General features: G+C 32.4%; 1 protein-coding gene across 1 annotated transcript; it reads left to right on the top strand.

The window, feature by feature from the left end:
* The first annotated feature begins 18,330 nt into the window (after nt 1-18,330).
* LOC100248101 (UPF0497 membrane protein 7) lies at nt 18,331-19,322 on the top strand. Its single transcript, NM_001397738.1, has 3 exons — nt 18,331-18,639; nt 18,735-18,852; nt 18,941-19,322. Exons 1-3 carry the CDS (start codon nt 18,416-18,418, stop codon nt 19,166-19,168), a joined length of 570 nt encoding a protein of 189 aa, NP_001384667.1. The 5' UTR covers nt 18,331-18,415; the 3' UTR covers nt 19,169-19,322.
* The last annotated feature ends 571 nt before the right edge of the window (nt 19,323-19,893 follow it).

Genomic DNA, 19,893 nt, shown 5'->3' with positions numbered 1-19,893 from the left:
TCTCAACCCCTAACCCTTGTTATGATAATAAATCTGTCCTTATCATTTTTCTCTTCTACCATTTCACCTTCCTTGATCACCATCTTCTTCTCTTTAATCAACTTCGATAAATTCTAAAATAATTTTTATTATTTTAAAATTTTTAGAAATATGTTCAATTATTTTTTGGTCAAATAAGAACTAATTTAAAAATTAATTTTTTCTAAATTTTCATGGTTCAGAATTGGTGAAGCTGGTTGAAACAACTGTTAGGTCAGAGAACCACCGTTCACCCAATAAACCCATATACCTTGTTGGAGAATCTCTTGGAGGATGCCTTGCTCTAGCTGTTGCAGCTCGTAATCCTGACATTGACCCTGCACTAATTTTGGCCAACCCAGGTGAGAAGCTCCTTTCTTATATATGGATGATGTCGATGGGAGCTTAGAGATTTGCTCATTTTCTTTTTATGCCTATGCTACTTTGCAATTCCTTGTTAACTTGAAGCAATAATTAGGAGATAGTAACGTAGGCAGGATGAACTTTTGGCAATACATTCCATGATATGTATCTCTATTCTTACTAGTAAAAGGGGGAAGTTAATGTTCATTAAGCCCAATTGATAAATTTTTTTGATATACTATATGTAGGTCCTAACTAGTGTTTCTTTTGGCAGCTACATCTGTCAACAAATTACCGCTGCAAGCTCCAATACCTTTATTGAGTCTCATACCTGACAAACTTCACTACTTTAGCCTTCTGTATATGCTTGGCTTAATAACAGGTTTGCTTTCCTTCTTCCTTGGTACTTTTGATATACTGGCTGAGTGGCTGGGCTGTTGCTTGAAACATCTATTTGTTTCCATTTGGAGTTCAGAATGCATGGAGTCTTCTTATTGCCAGTCCAGAACTCCCCAACTATCAATCCTTACCGACAAAAATTATTAGTGAAAACATACATTTCTTAAGAACTAAATACCTTTATTATATTACCAATTGATGCCAGCAACTGTACTAAATATAAATTTAGGTGATCCTTTGAGGATGGTGTTCGCAAATGCAGAGAAATGAGAAGTAATAGGAGCTGATTGTAGTAGAAGAAGGAAGAGCTGCCTAGCAAATGCATGTTGGACGCTCGCTCTTGCAAGTGAATACAAATCTGACAACACAACGTGGTTCACGCTCCGCCTAGCTCGGTTACCTATCCACCGTGTTTTCCCTTCTCTCATTATAATAAGCTATAACGCGGCCAAGTCACGTTCACCCTTTTTGCTTGTAAGAATGGAAACTGTGAGATGAAAGAGTTGTTGTTGACGCTAAGCAGACTTCAATGCCGAGACAGGGTTTTAGAAATTAAAATGGTAAAAAACTCGGAATGGATGATATGGATGAGAAGTTGTCTGACAGCATCCCCATCCCATAGCTCATCCGAGGACGAGGATGGGGATGGTATGCCATGGCGCTCGTATGGAAGCGTATTTGTTACTCATTTTATTATTCAAGAAATTAAGAAGAGAGACTCCAATCATCTTTGTTATTAATCCCTATCGGAAGTATGGCTACTGTCACACCCCTTGAATCTTAGTCAATTTTTTTAAAGTGTGCGGTGCTAAGGACCCTTCCTTAGCTAACCTTCTTTCCCAATCTTTAGAGAAACAGAGTAATAGACAACAATCACAATTACGGGAATCCTTCCCAACTTGTATTATTTCACTCACTACAAGGTACAAAATTGTTTCCCTGAATCAGAGTACAATGCTCACACCCTTAAGCATTCAGAGAACCATCCCCATCTCTCATGCCTGTCTCAAGGATGCAGGAGGCCCTTTTAAAAGACCCAACCTGTAGTTTACATTTGAATTTCAAAATTCAAAACATGGAGTCAATTTGGTGGTTATGCAACTGGCCACAACCACCCACAACTGCTTGCATAACCACCCAACTAGTGAGCTGCTCATGGAACTACCTAGCTGGTGACACTCCTTCAGCCCAAGGCGTCTCCTTGCATCAGTCATCAGTCCTTAGTCATCTGCCTGTCCATTGTAGTTAACTGCTGACTCAATCAATTGCTGCCCTAGCTAGCTATCACTAGCCAACTGCACTTACTAGCTACCCTCTTGATCAACTGCATGCACCACCTAGCCGATTAGGTGCCTAGTGCATCAGTGTATCTTCCCCATACTGACGTGTCAGCCCATGCCATGTCAAGGTGCCCATGGCCTGAGCATGTTGCTAGTGTTCCCATTATCAGGTCAAGCTCCATAGCAATGAGTCATGACATTGTGCCCATGACTTTTCCCTCTTGGTGCACAGGGCATTGCGCCCATGTGCTGTGTGTAGGCATCAGGCACGAGTCAACTGCTTGTCTAATGCCCCATTAGGCCATGGCATTGCGCCCATGGCTTCTTCAGTTGGCTCCCTTGCATAAGGCTTAGATGCCCTTGTGCCTGCATGGGCAGAAAATAGGCCGCACCAAGCCCTGTGCCGTTACAACCACAAGGTGCACGCCACACATGTCGTGGAGCCCATGTGTGCGTGCTTAAGTGTCATCTGTGTATCCTAGGCACGCCCAAGGTCGTGCCATGGTGCCCCCTTGGTGCGGTCAAGGCCTTCTCATGGTGCCCCTTCGAGTCACCTACCCCCTTAAAGAGCAATACGGGTCATTTTCATAATGTCTGGAGGAAACATCATATATGCTTGAGGAGACATAATAGAATATTTAAATAATCATAAATTAAATTCCCAAATGAACCTCGGCCTCCATTTGCACCAGCTCCATAGCCAACATATGCCTAGTGCGAGCGCGATGTCTGCCTGGTGTGCACATGGTGTTTGTCTGGTGCGCTCGCGGTGCCTGTCTGGTGCACATGCGATGCCTATTTGGCTTGCCCGTGGTGCGCACATGGTGCAAGGCCTACCCATAAGGCGTATTTCTCTGTCTTTGAGTCAAGAGGCCAGCTACCAAATGGGTGACAAAGAGTCAAAGACTACGTGGAGAAGCAAAAATGAGCCTCTCATTATAGCATAGGGAGAAAGAGAGGACTCCAAAGAAGCTTCATTAAGGAGATAGGTAACTTGAAAATTATATTATTATTATTATTATTATTATGGAAATATGGCAACCCTTTAGCTGTACTAACTAGCATGTGGACGTCTTGGGCAAAGTGCGAGTCAATTGGCCCGAATTTTTAAAACTAATATTATTTTAATTAGATATTATTAAAATACTATGAAAATATTAAAAATATTATGGCATGTAACTACAAAGTCTAGGGTAGACTTAAAATTTCGATTATTAAATAAAAAAATTATTAATTCATGATTTAATAATTGAATGGATAATTGAAATATTATAAGTATATAATTTATATGTTGTTAATATTAAAAATAATTATAAAAAATCTAAAATATGTATAAGAAAATTTAAAATCAATAATATTATTTTTTATGTTTAATATTTTCTTGAAATTAAAGAAGGAATAAATATAAATATGAAGATATATATTAAAAATGAAAAGAAAATTACATCATTTTATTTTATTTTTATATTTAATACATGTTATTTTATAATTTTAAAAGTATTAGTTTATTTTACTTCTATTATTTTCAAATTTATTATTATCTAAATAATTATGATAACAAAATTATTAACTAGTCTAATGTCGCATCGTTAGATATCAACGGTTTAAGCCTCCATATTGTAGATTTGTGATATTTGGTAGTCAGCTATCCATTTATTGTGGAAAAAAAAAGTGCAAAATTTAGCAATGAAGATAATTTAAAATAAAAAAACTATTTTTGGTTTTTAAAAAAAAAAAATGCTTTAAGAAAATGACTTTATATTTATTTTCATTTCAAAAAATAGTTAAGAAGTTCTTTTAAGAAATAAAAGTATTTCTTTTATTTTAATTATATAAAGGAATATAACAAGGTAATACTCAAATTTAACCTGATTTAATAATAATAAAACTATAGCCACATACATAAATCGATCATTTCAGTTCAATTTTGGATGATAAGAGCTTGTGTAGTTTAAAATACTCTCTCAATAAATTATGATTATGATGGATGATAAGAGCTTGTCTTATATAAGAAACAATTTGATCCACCGATGTAAGGTTTTTTTTCAAGAGTAGTGTAAATTTTTATAATATTTTTAAAAAAAATTACTAAAAATAATTCTAAAATTACAAATATTTGGATTTGATGTAAATCTCGTCTTTTGAAAAGATAAGGTTAATGTAAAAAATGAACTAGTTTTTTCAAAACCAATAATAGTGATAAAACTAAGTGAGCATTTGGTAAACCAACTTCGTGACTTAATAACTTAATTTAAGTCGTTAAGTAAATTAAGTATTTTTTTGTAAAATAACTTAATTGTATGATTTAAAGTAAAAAATAACTTTAAGTAATAAATAAAAAGAATTAACTTATTATTAAATCTATATTTTCATTTTATTTTTTTATCCTCATTTATTTTAGTTACCTTCGTGATCTCTTTTACTATTCCACAACCTCTAATATTACTTAACTTCCTTTTCCCTAATTATGATTTATGAGAATAAATATGTCAATTTAATAATTCAAAATAAATTTTAAATTAATTTTATTAAACAACCTTAATACTTAAAAGTAAGAATTAAGTAATATATTTTAAATCAACAAGTTAAGTATGATTTAAATTAAAATCAACTTAAATAATTAAGTATTAAATTTTATCAAATACTTCCTAAATATATCTCTTTTTAACTTCTTTTATACTCATGAGATATAAAAGAGCAATAATATCAATATTTAACAGATGTGATGAAGTGATAACTTAATTGATCATCTGTTCATAAAAGTACACACAACTAATTACTAAATTGTGACACTTAATATACAATATTCGAATGCGTTGAAATAAATACCTCGCAACAAAGATGATGAAAATGCCAATGCCTTATACCTTTTTTTTTGTCCAAATTTTGTCCTATTAAATTTTAGGATAAGGTTTTTAATGAGATAACTATTGCAATTTTAGATAAAATATTATAATATTTTTCTTTTATTGGATAACCACTTGCCATCTAGTGGCTAGAGAAAGGTGGCTTCTAAAAAATATCACCCATCAGGCCTTAACCACGTAGTCTACCGTGAGGCAACTAGCTAGTAGTGGTTATAGTAGGCTTGCAAAGTTTAAATAATTACTTCTTTAATAATTATTTTTAAAAACGGTTTTTAAAAAATATTTTTTAATTTTTATAAATAAAAAATCCGTTTAAAATATATATATATATATATATAAAATTATTTTTTAAAATAATCCTTAGAAAAAAATAAAAAACAAAAAACAATTTTTAATTATCAAATATGTTTTTTATTCTAGAGAATACAAAATTATTCTAAAAAATAGTTCATAAACAAACTCTTAATTTTTAGATTTATTAAAAACGAATGAAGTTTCAAATATTATGTTTGATTATAGAAATGTATTGAATAAAAAAATATTTAAAAAATTATTTTCTTACATTTGATTTAAAAAATAAAAATTCAAATATAATTAATTGACGGGTAAGTACAATGGATGTACGAGCTCTCTCCCTGTCTTAGAATCCACAAATTCAACTGATCAGTCTACCTGCACTCTGCAGTCTTGCACCAAGAACTGAAAAAAATTAAAGACAAAGGTGCAATTCTTATAGGGGTCACTGGATAATCATACCCTCCATTGGAATTGGCTTCCCGAAAGAGTAATAAAAGGCCTTGTAGTTTTGGTAGAGTAGTAGCTACGGGGTGCACATCTTGGTTTGCAGCCTTATCACTACTATAAGTCCTGGCATCACAAGATTACGATAGAATCCAACAAAATTTATAAACATGTTAATATATATATATATAGTCATATAAAGTCTGTGTTATTTCATTTTGATTAATGTTTTCAGAGAGTAGAGCTTGACTCAAAAATATAATACAAGTACAAATATAAGGGTATATATAAGGAAGATTCCTTGGGATTCAAAGCCACCATGGGAGACTACTAATACCTTCATGTTATAGTTTTGTTATGAATCTCTACTACTCGATCACTAAAATAGGAAATCTTCGTAAAGTCATCATAATCAGCGACTACATCTAACAATGAACATGAAATTAAGCATTCATGATTAGAGATGAATTCAAATCTAGTAACCAATTAATCTTTCTTTTGACAATGTTTCTAAAAAGTACTTCTAATTTAAAAGGTGTTTTTGAAGAAGAATAAGATGTGAGACAAAAATCAAAACATCAATTGTAATGCTTTTTTAAGAAATATTTGATGGTTAGTTTTTTCAAACATACTTCTAAAGAAAATATTTTCACTAAAAATACTAATAATAGAAACATTATCAAAATACTTTTGTGGAAAAGGTGTATAGGTCAAGCTTGAAATATCTACAAGTCTGAATTTCTTTAGAAAATTCAATAACAAAAAAATGAAAAGGAATATCATCCTGCTAATTGCAATCGCATTGTTCACACAAGCTTGGGATGCATTAGATGATTATGATGGATATGAGACATTTGGCCAATGTTTGTGGTTGAAGGCTTTGGGTAGGGAGAAGGATTCTTCAGAAAGTCCCCCCTTTCGTCCTCCATCATTTATGGAAATTGAGGAGTTGAAAAACTTTGAGCTTGTTAAACAGTTATTTTATAAAGTGTTCTTAGTTTTTTTTTAATACTTCAAAATAAGAGTCCGTTTGATAGTGATTATAAGAAGCATTTTTAATATTTATAATTGTGGACCCCGCCATTTGCTCAATGTGTTTCCACTTGATGGCGAAACTCATTTTTTTTTATTTATTTGGCGAAAATTTGATTTTTTGAAAAGACTTGGAGTCGCCACTTATTTTTGTTTTATTTTTTAAGGAAAAAACAAAATAAAGAAAAAAAAAAACCCTAAGTGTGACTCTTGAAGAAAAAAATAGGTGTGTGAAAAACCGAATTTGGGTACGGGTCAAGTTACTTATTGGGAATGTATGGTGGTGAGCCGTAGTGTGGTAATTAATTAATTAATTATGGATACCAAGAAAAATAATCAATGTACACATGGTGAAAATTAATATACATAAAAATAATGATGGAATCTAATTACAAGAATATACAAAATAAATCACGAGGAATTATGCAAAATGATTTATTGAAGTAAAAAAAATATTAAAAAAATAGTTTTCAAGAAATTTCAAAGGATTTTATAAAGAATGATTTTGAATTAATGATTTTAATTTATTTATTTACAAAAAAAAAATCAATTTATTTTCAATTAATGATTTGATTCAATTTTATTTATATTTAATTTTTTTAAAAAAAGTTATTTGTACTCATTGTATCAAAAAAATTTATTGCAAAATTTTAATTTGGCAACAAAAATTATTTTACTTGCTTTTTTTTTTATAAAATAATGAATTTTTACAATTTTATTTACAAAAATATTTTGATTCATTTTCATTTAAAAAAATAATTTTTACAAATTATTTAAAACGACACAACTTTATTTGCAAAAGAAATTTTAATTGAGGAAAAAAATTCATTTAAAAAAAATATTTTTGGACAATTTTATTAAAAATTTATATTTCGAATTATATTAAAAACAATTCTTTTGAATTTTTCAAAATGCATTTTTCTGAATTTTTATAAATAAATAAAAAAAACTTTCTTTTAGTAAAAATAATATTTTAAAATTATTGGTTTATCAAAACACATTTACTAAATTCCTCCTCTCATTTAAACAAAATTTCTAGTTTGTTCGATGTTCAATTTTGTACACACTCAATAAATATATACAAACGAATATTTACAAGAACTAATAAAAATAAAACCAAATGGGAAATAAAATATGTATCCAAATAAACTTACATTAAGCTTCATGTGTCATAAATTCATACTCAGCCAACAAAATTGCAGAATGGGCTCATACAAAAATAAAAATAGCACAAATATAAATATCCAAAAATATATAGAGTCTAAAATAATTATTCAAGTTTCAAATTAGTCCAATAAATTTCAGCAACTAAAATTGGGCTCAAATTAACAAATATAACCCAACAAAAATATCTCACATGTCATAAACCCTAATATAAAAATTTCAAATTAATAGCCAAAATATAAGCTCAATTAATCAAACCCAAAACATGATAAATTAAAATAAATCTCATAATCCAAACTCAATTTTATATGCAAACCTAAATCCACAATCGAAATCAACTTAATTTAATATGCAAACCCATATCCAAAATATACCACAATATTATATCATATTCGAATTAAATAATTAAAAGGAGTACAGCCATATAAATTATCAATTAATCTAACCCAAATTAGCCAATTCTAAATTACTTTATCAACAATAAATTATCTCAAATTTCATATTAATTTACCAACAATAAATTAAACTAAATTTCATATTAATTAACAAAGCCTAAACATAAGGTTCACAAACAAACATATAGTGATAATAACGACAATAATAATTGTGAAACCAAGGTTTGGTTAATCTTGATTTTGATGATAACAAAACAAGGTTTAGAACTAATGATCATATTTCAAGTGTGATTAGGCAAGACGACTTCCAAAGTGGCAATCCAAAGACAAATCAAGCCAAGGATAAATCATGAAGAAGAAGACCACCTCAAAGAGAAGAGTTTTTCAAGACCAAAGCTTCTTAAGATTTCTTTGTAAGGTTGTTGGTGCACTAGGACTTTCATGCATTTCATTCTTTATTTATGCACCAAAATCATCCAAGAGTAATATTGTTTTAAATATCTTAAGAATTGGATGATTTCATGTTTTCAACTAAAACCTTATGTTAAATGATTTTCAAACTTGTGTTAAAAGGTTTTAAGTTGAAAAAGGTTGAGTGTTGAGCCAAAAAAATGGCTCAACCGGTTCAACCGATTGTGTTCGTCTGGTCGAGGGCCAGTTGAGGGAGGCCAAAAAGTTTCTCTCTCTCCTAGTGGCCTTCTCTTCTCGATCAAGGTTGAACCTCAATCGGTTGAGGTCCGGTTGAGGCCCAACGGTTACTTTTCCTAACGACTAGTCAATCGGTCGACTCCTAGCTCGACCGGTCGAACCCCCAACGGCTAGTATGACTTTTTTCTTCTATAAAAAGGCTCCAAACTTCATTGTTTCACAAGCTAAACCTTCCCAAATCTTTCTTGATTATATTTGAACCTTGGAAGAGTATTTTTTAATGCACCATTATTCCAAAACTTGCATATCTTTAGTGCACCATTCAATCTTAATTTCTCTTGTATCATTTGAGCTTATAGTTCTTGTGCTAGGATTTTTTTGAGAGATCATTTTATTTGTAAACCTTTGAAAAGAAGTTTCTCAAGTGTGAGGTATCACTTGAGGGGTTGTTCAAGAGAGGGATATCTCTTGAGAAATGTAAAAGGTGCTTGGAGCCAAAAGTCCAAGAAGGTGAATTGGAACCATAATCCAATTGTATTGCTTGAAGGCTTGGTTTGGAAGCCTTGGATTAGTAGAACCTCAAGCTCGGGATTGAAGCTAGAGGAGAGTGGATGTAGGCCGGGTTGTGTCGAACCACTATAAACCCTTGTGTTTGCTTTCTCTCTTCCATACTCTTTAATTTATATGCAATTGTCTTTATATTGCTTATTATATACTTGCATATAATTATCTCTTATTTTTGCATAGTTTAAATTTGTGAAAAAAAGACCATCACCCTATTTATCCCCCCCCCCTCCCCCCTCTGGGGTGATTACCATAGTTTGGATTACCCTCAAATTCCTAATAATAATAACAACAATAACAATAATAACAATAATAATAATAATAATAATAATAATAATAATAAGTGCGAGTGGTGAGTGGCAGTGTGTGGGAAGGACTGTAGGGAGAAGAAAAATGGAAGCTAAAAAAAAAATATGAAGGTTGGCGTCTTTGCTAGAGTCGTGAAGGAAGGCTAGAAAAGAGGGAGAGAATGTAGAGTGAAGAAAGGAAAGTGACAGTGGGTGTTCGAAGGGAAAAAAAACCTAGAAAAAAAATGGGGAAGAAAAAAAAATTGAAGCTGGTCCCCAGTCGGCTGTGTGGAGCAAAATGGAGAAAATGGGGGGAGAGGAAGAAAAATGGAGAAAAAAAATATGCTGCCCCGATGAGAGTTCCTAAAGAGAAGCATATTATTGTTTTAACCAGAAAGAAAGGAAAGAGAGAGAAAATAGAGTGAATGCTCTGATTCTTTTTATTCTTTGCATTACTTTAGAATAAAGCCAAATATGCTAGTTTTTATAAGGGAGCTAGAGTAACAAACCGTAACTGACTCTCAACTCAGATAAAAAAAAAAAAAAAAACAAAGAAAGGGTAATAATCAAGGGTACTACCAGCCTTTATTACAAAAATGACAATATGCTTTAATACTCCCCCTCAAGATGGAGAATGAAGATTATGAATTCCCATCTTGCTGGGGAGATATTTGAACTGTGCTGGAAATAGAGCCTTGATGAAAAGGTCGACAAGCTGATGCTGTGAGGACACGTGCATTGTTTTGAGACAACCTACTTGTATCTTCTCTTGGATAAGATGATGATCGATTTCAATGTGCTTCGTCCTTTCGTGGAAAACAGGATTAGCCGCAATATGAAGAGTCGCTTCATTGTCACAAAACAGTGTAATAGGTTCTTTGCTTTGAATACTAAAATCACGAAGAAGAGTAGTCAATCAAATCAGCTCACAAGTCACGTTGGCCATTGCTCGATATCCTACCTTAGCTGAAGATCGAGAAACAATGCCCTGTTTCTTAGATTTCCATGAGATTAAGGAGTCCCCAAGGAAGACACAAAAACCACTAATGGATCTCCTCATATCTTTGCAAGCTCCCCAATCCGAATCAGCAGAAGCCTTAAGATGAATTGATGATGTAGCATAAAGGTAAAGACCTTGCCCTACTGTACCCTTGATATATTGTAGAATTCGATGAACTCCTTACAGATGAGTTGATATAGGGCTGGCCAAGTATTGAGTGAGACGATTCACTGAGTAAGCCAAATTTGGTCGTGTGATTGTAAGATATAAGAGCTTGCCAATTAGACGTCTATACAAGTTGGGGTTCTCCAATAACTTTCTATCATCTTGTGATATATTAATGTTAGCCTCCATGGGCGTGCTTGCAGGTTTGCAACCTAAAAAACCAGAATCTGATAATAATTGAAGTGCATTGTGTCTTTGGCTAACAGAGATACCCTTTCGTGACCTGGCAACTTCAAGACCGAGAAAGTATTTGAGTTTTTCGAGATCCTTCGGCTTAAATTGATTGTCAAGGAAGGTTTTTAGCTTTTCAATAGTTCTATAATCATTGCCGGCAATGACAATGTCATCAACATACACTAGCAATGCAAGGAATGACTAACCACTATGCTTGGTAAACAATGAATGATCTGAGGTTGGTTGAGTAAATCCTTTGTCCAATAAAACACCAGAAAATTTAACAAACCATTGCCTTGAAGCTTTCTTTAAGCCATAAATTGATTTGTGTAATTTGCAAACATTGTTAGATGGTAGTGTCTCATCCTCATGTGAATACCCTTGAGGCAAGCTCATATAAACTTCTTCAGTTAAATCACCGTGAAAGAAAGCATTATTGACTTCTAATTGAACGAGAAACCAGCTGTGGATAGCAGCTAAAGCCAATAAAAGCTTAACAATTACCAATTTTACAACAGGTGAGAAAGTATCAATGTAATCCACACCTTCTTGTTGAGTGTACCCTTTGGCAACTAGTCGAGCTTTATGCCACTCAAGAGACCCATCAGCTCGAAGCTTGAGCTTGTACACCCATTTACATCCCACAGCCCATTTTCCATGAGGCAAAGTTGTTAAGGACCAAGTACCATTCTCCTAAAGAGCATGGAGTTCAGCTCTCATAGCCTCCTACCATTCTGGAATCATAGCAGCTTGAGTGTAAGAAGTTGGCTCAACATGAGAAGAAATGGCATGGACAAGAGCCTGATGTGAAGGGGGAAGTTTGTCATAACCAAGAACACTAGAGAGTGGATATAAGGTAGCTGTGGAAGCAAGTGTGGCGGAATAATAGTGGTAGTCTTGAAGATAAGTTGGTGGTCTAGTTACACGAGTTGGCCGAGAAGTAGAAGAAACATGGGACTTAGTGGAAGTGGTTGGATTAGAATCAATAAAAGAAGGAAAATGTGAACGAAATGTACTGGAATGGGATGATGGAAGGACACTGTCAGAAAAAAAAAAAAATGGAAGACAAACCGTTGGATTGAAAAGAAAATGATGTTTCATGAAAGATAACATCCCGAGTAATATATATGACATTAATGGGAAGATTCAACAATTTATAACCTTTGTAACCCGATGGGTACCCAAGAAATACTGAATGAATGGCTCTAGGTGAGAGTTTGGTACGATGACGTGCTAGTGTAGAACCATAACATAGACATCCAAAGACATGGAGATGACTATATGAGGGGACTCTATTGTACAAAATTTCAAATGGGGTTTTATTAGAAAGAATGGGAGATGGAATTCTATTTATGAGATAAGTAGATGTTAAAATGCAATCACCCTAGTAAACTAGAGGAATATTGGATTGAAACAGTAATGCTCGGGCCACATTCAAAAGGTGTTGATGCTTATGCTCTACCACAGAATTTTGTTAAGGAGTGTCAACACATGAGTGGAATGGCAAAATCCCCTTTTTACAAAAGTAATCTGAAAAAGCAAGTTCGGGTGCGTTATTACTACGAACTGATTTAATGTTGGGCCCAAATTGTGTGTGAATGAGAGTACAAAGGGCAGGAAAAATACTATTGACATCAGATTTTGATTTTAACAAGTACACCCAAGTAAAGCGAGAATAATCATCCACAATTGTCAGGATATATTGAAAACCATCATGTGTTGGTAAATGAAAAGCACCCTATATGTAGACATATGCAACAAATCAAAGGGACATTGTGAAACAAAATTGGAAATGGGAATAGGCAACCATTTTTGTTTAGCCAAATGACAAATAGAACAATGAGGTGAATGATCAACAATATGCTTGAAATTCAATATATTTTTCAACATATTAAGTCTTACATAGGAAGGGTGGCTTAAATGAGTATGCCAAATTTCATGATTAGTCTTAGAAACATTATTACAAAGACCTGAGGTGTGAGCAAGTGTGGGAAAAAGATTGGCTGGATCCAAAACATAGAGATTCCCATCGCGCCTACCTATCCCAATCATTTGCCTCTGCATACGGTCTTGAATGAAACAAGATTCAAACTCAAATTTGACAAAGCAACAATGAGATTGAGTGAGAGCACTAATCAAAATGAGGTTGAATCGAAATTGTGGAACATACAGGACATTTTCAAGAGTGAAATGGTTAAATAACTCGACTAATCCTATACGAGTAATAGTAATATATTCACTAGTGGGAAGAGTAACGCTTGAATTGAAGGACAGGAAAAAATTATTGAACAAATTAAGGGAGCAACATACATGGTGTGTTGCCCCAGTATCCAAAATCCATGAATTATGAGGGAATGAATTATAAGAAGAAGAGAAAGTCAATTTACCACTGAAACTAGAAACTGAGGGACCATCATGTTGTTGCGATTCCACAATTGTAGGTGAGCTATGTTGTAGTTGTGAACTCAAAAAGGTAATTAGTTGCTGGCACTGGCTAGGGGAGAGACTGTTGAGCATCATATTTGTGGTTCCTAAATCCTCAGACACAACAAAAATGGCCTGATTAGCTTGGGCCTGGCCCAATTGAGTCCTGAATATGGGCTTGTACCCAGGTGGGTATCCATGCAATTTGTAATAGCGATCAATGGTATGACCCTACAATCCACAATGGCTACACTGAGGTCGCTCACGTTTTCCCTTAGAAGCTGAATTCCCAATATGAGCATTAACCGAAGCAGAACCTGTATTACCCAGATGAAGAGGCTCCGACAAAGATGAAATTCCATTGTTGATAGATCGTTGTCGTTCTTATTGGATAACCAATGCAAAAACCTTTGACAGATGTGGAAGAGGCTCCATCATTAAAATTTGACCCCTTGTCTGGGCATAAGAATCATTTAAGACGATTAAAAGCTGAACCACATTCTCTTACTGCTGATATTCTAACCACGCTTGTAAACCTCCACAATGACAAGCCGGTAATGGCTGAAAATTCTTGAGTTTTTCCCAAAGAACCTTGAATCTGGTGTAATAAGTGTTAATGTCAAGAGATCCTTGCTAAAGCATTGTAAGATGTTTCTTGAGCTGAAAACCCCGAGGAGCATTGCTGTGTCGAAAACGATCCAGCAGATCGATCCAGATCTTGGCTGCTATAGCAATATACATCAAGCTATCTACAATATCCTTTGAAACAGAGTTGATAATCCACGAGGTCACCATGCTATTGCAGCGATTCCAAGCGTTAAAGAGGAGATTGGTTTGAGCTGCACGAGAAATGGTTCCATCAATGAAACCGATCTTGTTTTTCATTGTTAATGCCATGGCCATAACTCTACTCCATGTGTTGTAATTGCTCCCAGTTAAGTTGTGTGAGACAAAGATGAGTCCAGGATGATCACCATTGTGAAGAAAAAAAGGGCTACTCACATCCTCCATTGTTGACACTTTAGATGATCCAATCACAGCGCGTTGATTTGGTTGATTACCCCAAGTCATCAAAAAAAATATCAGAGAATGAACAGAAGGAATTGCTCTGATACCATATTACTAGTTTAAACAAAAAGAAAGGAAAGAGAGAGAAAACAGAGTGAATGCTCTGATTCTTTTTATTCTCTGCATTACTTTAGAATAAAGCCAAAGAGGCTAGTTTTTATATGGGAGCTAAAGTAACAAACCGTAACCGACTCTCAGCTCAGATAAAAAAAAAAAAAAAAAAACAAACAAAGGGTAATAACAACCAAAGGGTAATAATCAGGGGTACCACCAGCCTTTATTACAGAAATGTCAATATGCTTTAATCAAGCAGAAAAATAAAAAAAATGAAGTGAAGAATGAGGGGCCCGGGCGGTTTTTTTTGGAATAGGTGGCTATGTGTGGGAGGATCTAGAGGAAGAATGGAGAGAGAAGAGGGGAAAACAAAAAAAAAAAAATAGGGGTCGACTGTTCTTGGGAAATGAGATAATGGGAAGGAAAAAAAAGGGGGCGAGGAGGACGGCCAAATGGAAGAAAGGAGAGTGAGTTGGACAAAATAATAATAATAAATAATAATAATAATAATAATAATAATAATAATAAAAAAAAAAAAAAGAACTCACGTGGGGGGAATGAGGGGTTGGTGAGGGTAGAGAGAAAATGGGTGGAGAATGTAAGAAGAGAAATGAGAGAGAAGAGAGAAAAGAAAAAGAAAAAGAAATAAAAATATGATATAATATAATATAATAATAATAAAATAAAAGTAATAGTAATAAATAATATATAAAATAATAAAAACTAATAATTAAATGGGGAGTGGGCTAAAAAAAATCATATGTATTTGGGATTTAAAATTTAAGGACAAAATTGGACTCAAAATTAATGTAAAAATTAATTTTGGACAAATTTTGGGGTTTACACTAATACTTAAATTTTTTTATTATTTAAGTATTAAAAATATTAGAAATATTTTTTATAATCATTCTCAAACACATTTTCTAGTGTGTTTGATAATGATTTTAAGAAGTATTTTTAGTCTTTTTAACACTTAAAATTTTTTATCTTTCAAGTATAAAAAAGATTAGAAACACTTTCTAAAATCACTATCAAACACACTAACTCACTTAATAGAAATGCTTTTTAAAATTACTATAAAATGAACATTTTCTATAGCTAGAAATGTAATATACAAACTACGGTTAGAAACTTTCCCTATAATCTCTATCAAATTTAAGAATTATTTTTTAAAATTATTGTACTCTTATAAAAAATCCTTAGAATAAACATTATACAATTCACTAAACAACCACTATGTTTATGTTGTTTCTTATAGAAAGTATATGTTTATTCGATTAATAATAAAATCAATTCCTTTCTTAATAGTCAAAAAGGAAATAATTAAATTAAAAGTTTGATTTAAATTTTTTCTATAGAAATTCTAATTATCCCAATATGATTGTCCAACTAATTACATAATTAATCATTATAAAAATCTTATTATAATAATAAATTTTGATACTTTGTAATATTTGAAAATATTTTTAATTACATTCTTTTAAATTAAAATAAGAAAAAATAATAATAATTAATTTTGTAGACATTAAAATTAATAAAAACAAATTAACTACTTAAATACTTAAACTATATTTGGTTTCAAAAAATTTGAGAGAAAATGGATTGAAAAGAAAATAAGAATGAAAAGTAAAAATAAAATAAAATAAAATAAAAATTAGATTCAAAACTAATAAATTATTTTTATATGTTTCTTCAAACCCGTATTACTTATTTTTCTTGATTATGTAAAAATTAAATGATTTTAAAATACATAAATTTTTAATTAATTTTAATTATATTTAATTTTTTATATATATTTTTATAATAAAACCGAACAAAAAGAAACTCATTTTTTAAGTATTTTTTTTTCTTTGTTTTGGAGAACCAAACATAACCTTAATAACATTTCTTTTCCCGGCTATATACAAGATATTTAAGGCGTTCAAAAGACCATACGAACCTCATCAAGCAACCAAATATTTATTCAGCTCTCATCATAAATGCGCAATGCGCAATGCGCACCAGCAACAAATCCTCTTTACTATAACCAAAATGGTTAGCCATTAAAATTTATTACAAATATGCCCCTCCGATAAATCCTCATTATTATCACCAAAGACCAAGCTGATGAGCAGAAGGAGATGAGGCTGTATTCCATAAATAGTGTCAAAATGGGAAACAAATAATTTTACTTAATCAATTTCAGTCATTTAATTTGGTTTACTACTTTATATTGCTATCTTTATTACTTGTGATGCCCTGATTAAATTCAATGTCGGCGCCGCTCATGGTATTCTATTTTCCTCCCTTTGAATTTAAGACCAACATTAGTCACCGAATTAGGTGATGTTTGTTTGTTTGTTTTTTCTTTAATTTTAAATATTACCTAAAATTAAATAGTGTATAATAATATTAAGTATTGATTTTGTTTTTGTAATATTTTATTTTTATTAAATATCAAGGAGGTGTTTGGTAAATGAAAATAAATTTCGTGATTCCATTTATAGTATTTGGATGAATTCAAGAATTCAAGATTAGAATGACTATTTGTTTTCATTATACTATTTGGTAATAATATGAATGGGAATGAAAAAAAAATTGATAATAATACCCTTACATAGTTTAAAATAAATTTTTTTAATTTTAATTTTTAAAAAATAAAATTTGAGAGTTTTTTTGTTACTAAATAATAAGACTAAAAAAAAGTCTTATTATTGGATAAAGAAGCATTAGGGTTTGATGAATGAAATTCGAGGGTAAAATAATAATTTTATACTATTTTACATTTTTTTTATGCGATGAATGAATTAGAATACCATCTGCTTGTGATAAATTAAAATTTCACTTATAAGTATCATTTTTTATTTCATTCCTATCTTCGTAGAATTTATTCAAACATGGGAATAAGAGAGAGTACAAATGAGGTGTCTATTCTTACTCATCATTCTTACATGCCAAACAACTCCTAAAGGTAATAAAAATCAATTTATTACTTTTTCTATTTAGAAAAAGTTAAATATTTTGATTTTTTTATTTAAAAAAAATTATAATAAATCATGAAAAAGTAAAATAAATAAATAACCTAAAATGTAAAAGTAAATCGTTTTTAGTAAATAGTTTTATTTTATTTTTATTTTTTGGAATAAAAAAATTAAAACTCAAATGTGTGGGTCCTAGTTGAAGGGAGATAAAAAGTAAAAACACAATTCCCTTGCTAGTCTTTTTCTTCTTTTTTTTTTTTTTTTTTTCAAAAACCGTGTACTCTCTCCGTAAAGGATTTGGCAAACACATGGAAATTTTTGGAACGAAACAAAAATATGTTCTACCCACCATCATAGTGGAAAGGAAGTTTCGTGGGCCGATCCAGTGGATCCTGGTCAACTGAGTTAGGTGGGCTTAATGATGGGCCCACATGGTCCATTACCGGGCCCATCAGATAGTACCAAACAAAATGGAAAACCACGTTGATTACTCCACGGCACCACGTCCATGTCAGGTGGCCAAAAGGCTGTGAGAAACGAAATCCTTTTCCATCTTTAGTACACATTTTCCATTTATGTGTAGGTTACTAGCCCTACAGATTTTGCCTACTAAGATTTTGAGTTGGACATTTTATCAGTCTCCACCGTACTTGCTTTTTTTTTATATATATATACGTATAGTGGCAAAACCCGTGAGGCCACCAGCCACCTCTGAAATTGTTTGCTTCGTCTCTTGTTGCCAAGGTCTTTCAATGGAGTCACTGGAGGTGGCAAATGGGAAGAGTTCCGCCCTGGGCGTAAGCCGAGAAGCCTCAAGCCCGCCCCAGATGGGTTTCTTCATAGCCCAAGTGGTGCTTAGGTTTTTTACTCTTGCGTTTACAGGGGCGGCCATTGCTGTTATGGTTACCGCCAAGGAAACTGTCGAGGTCTTCTCCATCTCCTTCACTGTCCGTTATAGCTACTTGTCAGCGTTCAAGTAAATGATCCTATCCCAAAAAGAGAAACAGTGCTATATTTTTACTTTATTTTATTATTATTATTATTATTATTATTATTATTATTATTTTGCAGGTTTCTAGTGGGTGCAGACGCAGTTGTATGCGGCTTCTCTATGCTGTCATTGATCTTCGTTTCGATTTTCAACAAAGGAAAATCAAATCATTATTTCTTCTTGTATTTCCATGATCTGGTAAGCCAGTCTTGTGCCTTTTTTTTTTAATTGAAAAAGGAAATTATTTATGAATTAATGCTTCTTTCTTATATCGATCTGTCTTCAGATACTGATGGTGCTGTCCATGTCGGCTTGCGCTGCCGCAACCGCGGTTGGGTATGTGGGTCGCTATGGACAAGACAAGGCGGCTTGGATGGCTGTTTGCGGAAATGTGAAGATGTTTTGCGACAAGGCCTTAGCCTCTATATTATTGTCTCTTATTGGTTTCATCTGTCTCTTCCTTCTTACAATCATGGCTGCCAGAAATCTTAGAGTCTCTGGTCATTTGATCTGAGAGTGGAATAGAGAAGCTTTTTTTTTCTAGGGAAAAAGAGGATGAGAAATGAAAAGCTGTTTGGTTGATTGGAAATAACAGTAAGTTCCATTATGTCATTTATCCTCTTTTAGTAAAACATAATAAAAATCAAATAATTTATGGATGTGGGTAATCAATGACTAGCCAAATGGTTTAATCCTTTTTCCACGGTAATTAAATTTTTTCAGTTTCATTTTAGGATTTTCTGGGTCATGTTAATTAAGTCAACAGCTAAAATGTGCTTTAAAATGTAATAAGAGATTATCACTTCCACTTATAAGCACACTAATTTTTTATTGTATTTTCCTTAAATGTTCTTCCATATTTATATTTGTTAGGAGTCCACGAGTCATTTTCCATTAAAGTGAATAATAACTTTTTATAACAGAAATGATCCTTTTTTAATTTTATATAGTCATGTTCTTAAGAACGTGACATCTAATTCGTGTTCTTGAGAACACGACGTCTAGTCTGTGTTCTCGAGAACATGATGTCTAGTCCATGTTCTTGAGAACATGGCAATTGATTCGTTTACTCAAAAATAATATTTAGTTCATTTTTTTGGCCGTTATTAGAGATTGCTCAATGTGACCATAACGGATAGCGACTACTTTCAACACTAGTTGTCTAGTTAAATATGCAAATTTATTATGTTATCATTAATATTTATTTATTACTTTTGTGAATAAAAGATAGTTTCATAA

Source organism: Vitis vinifera, chromosome 14, assembly GCF_030704535.1.
Source record: "Vitis vinifera cultivar Pinot Noir 40024 chromosome 14, ASM3070453v1".
Taxonomy (NCBI): domain Eukaryota; kingdom Viridiplantae; phylum Streptophyta; class Magnoliopsida; order Vitales; family Vitaceae; genus Vitis; species Vitis vinifera.
This window is presented reverse-complemented; position numbering and strand designations above follow the sequence as displayed.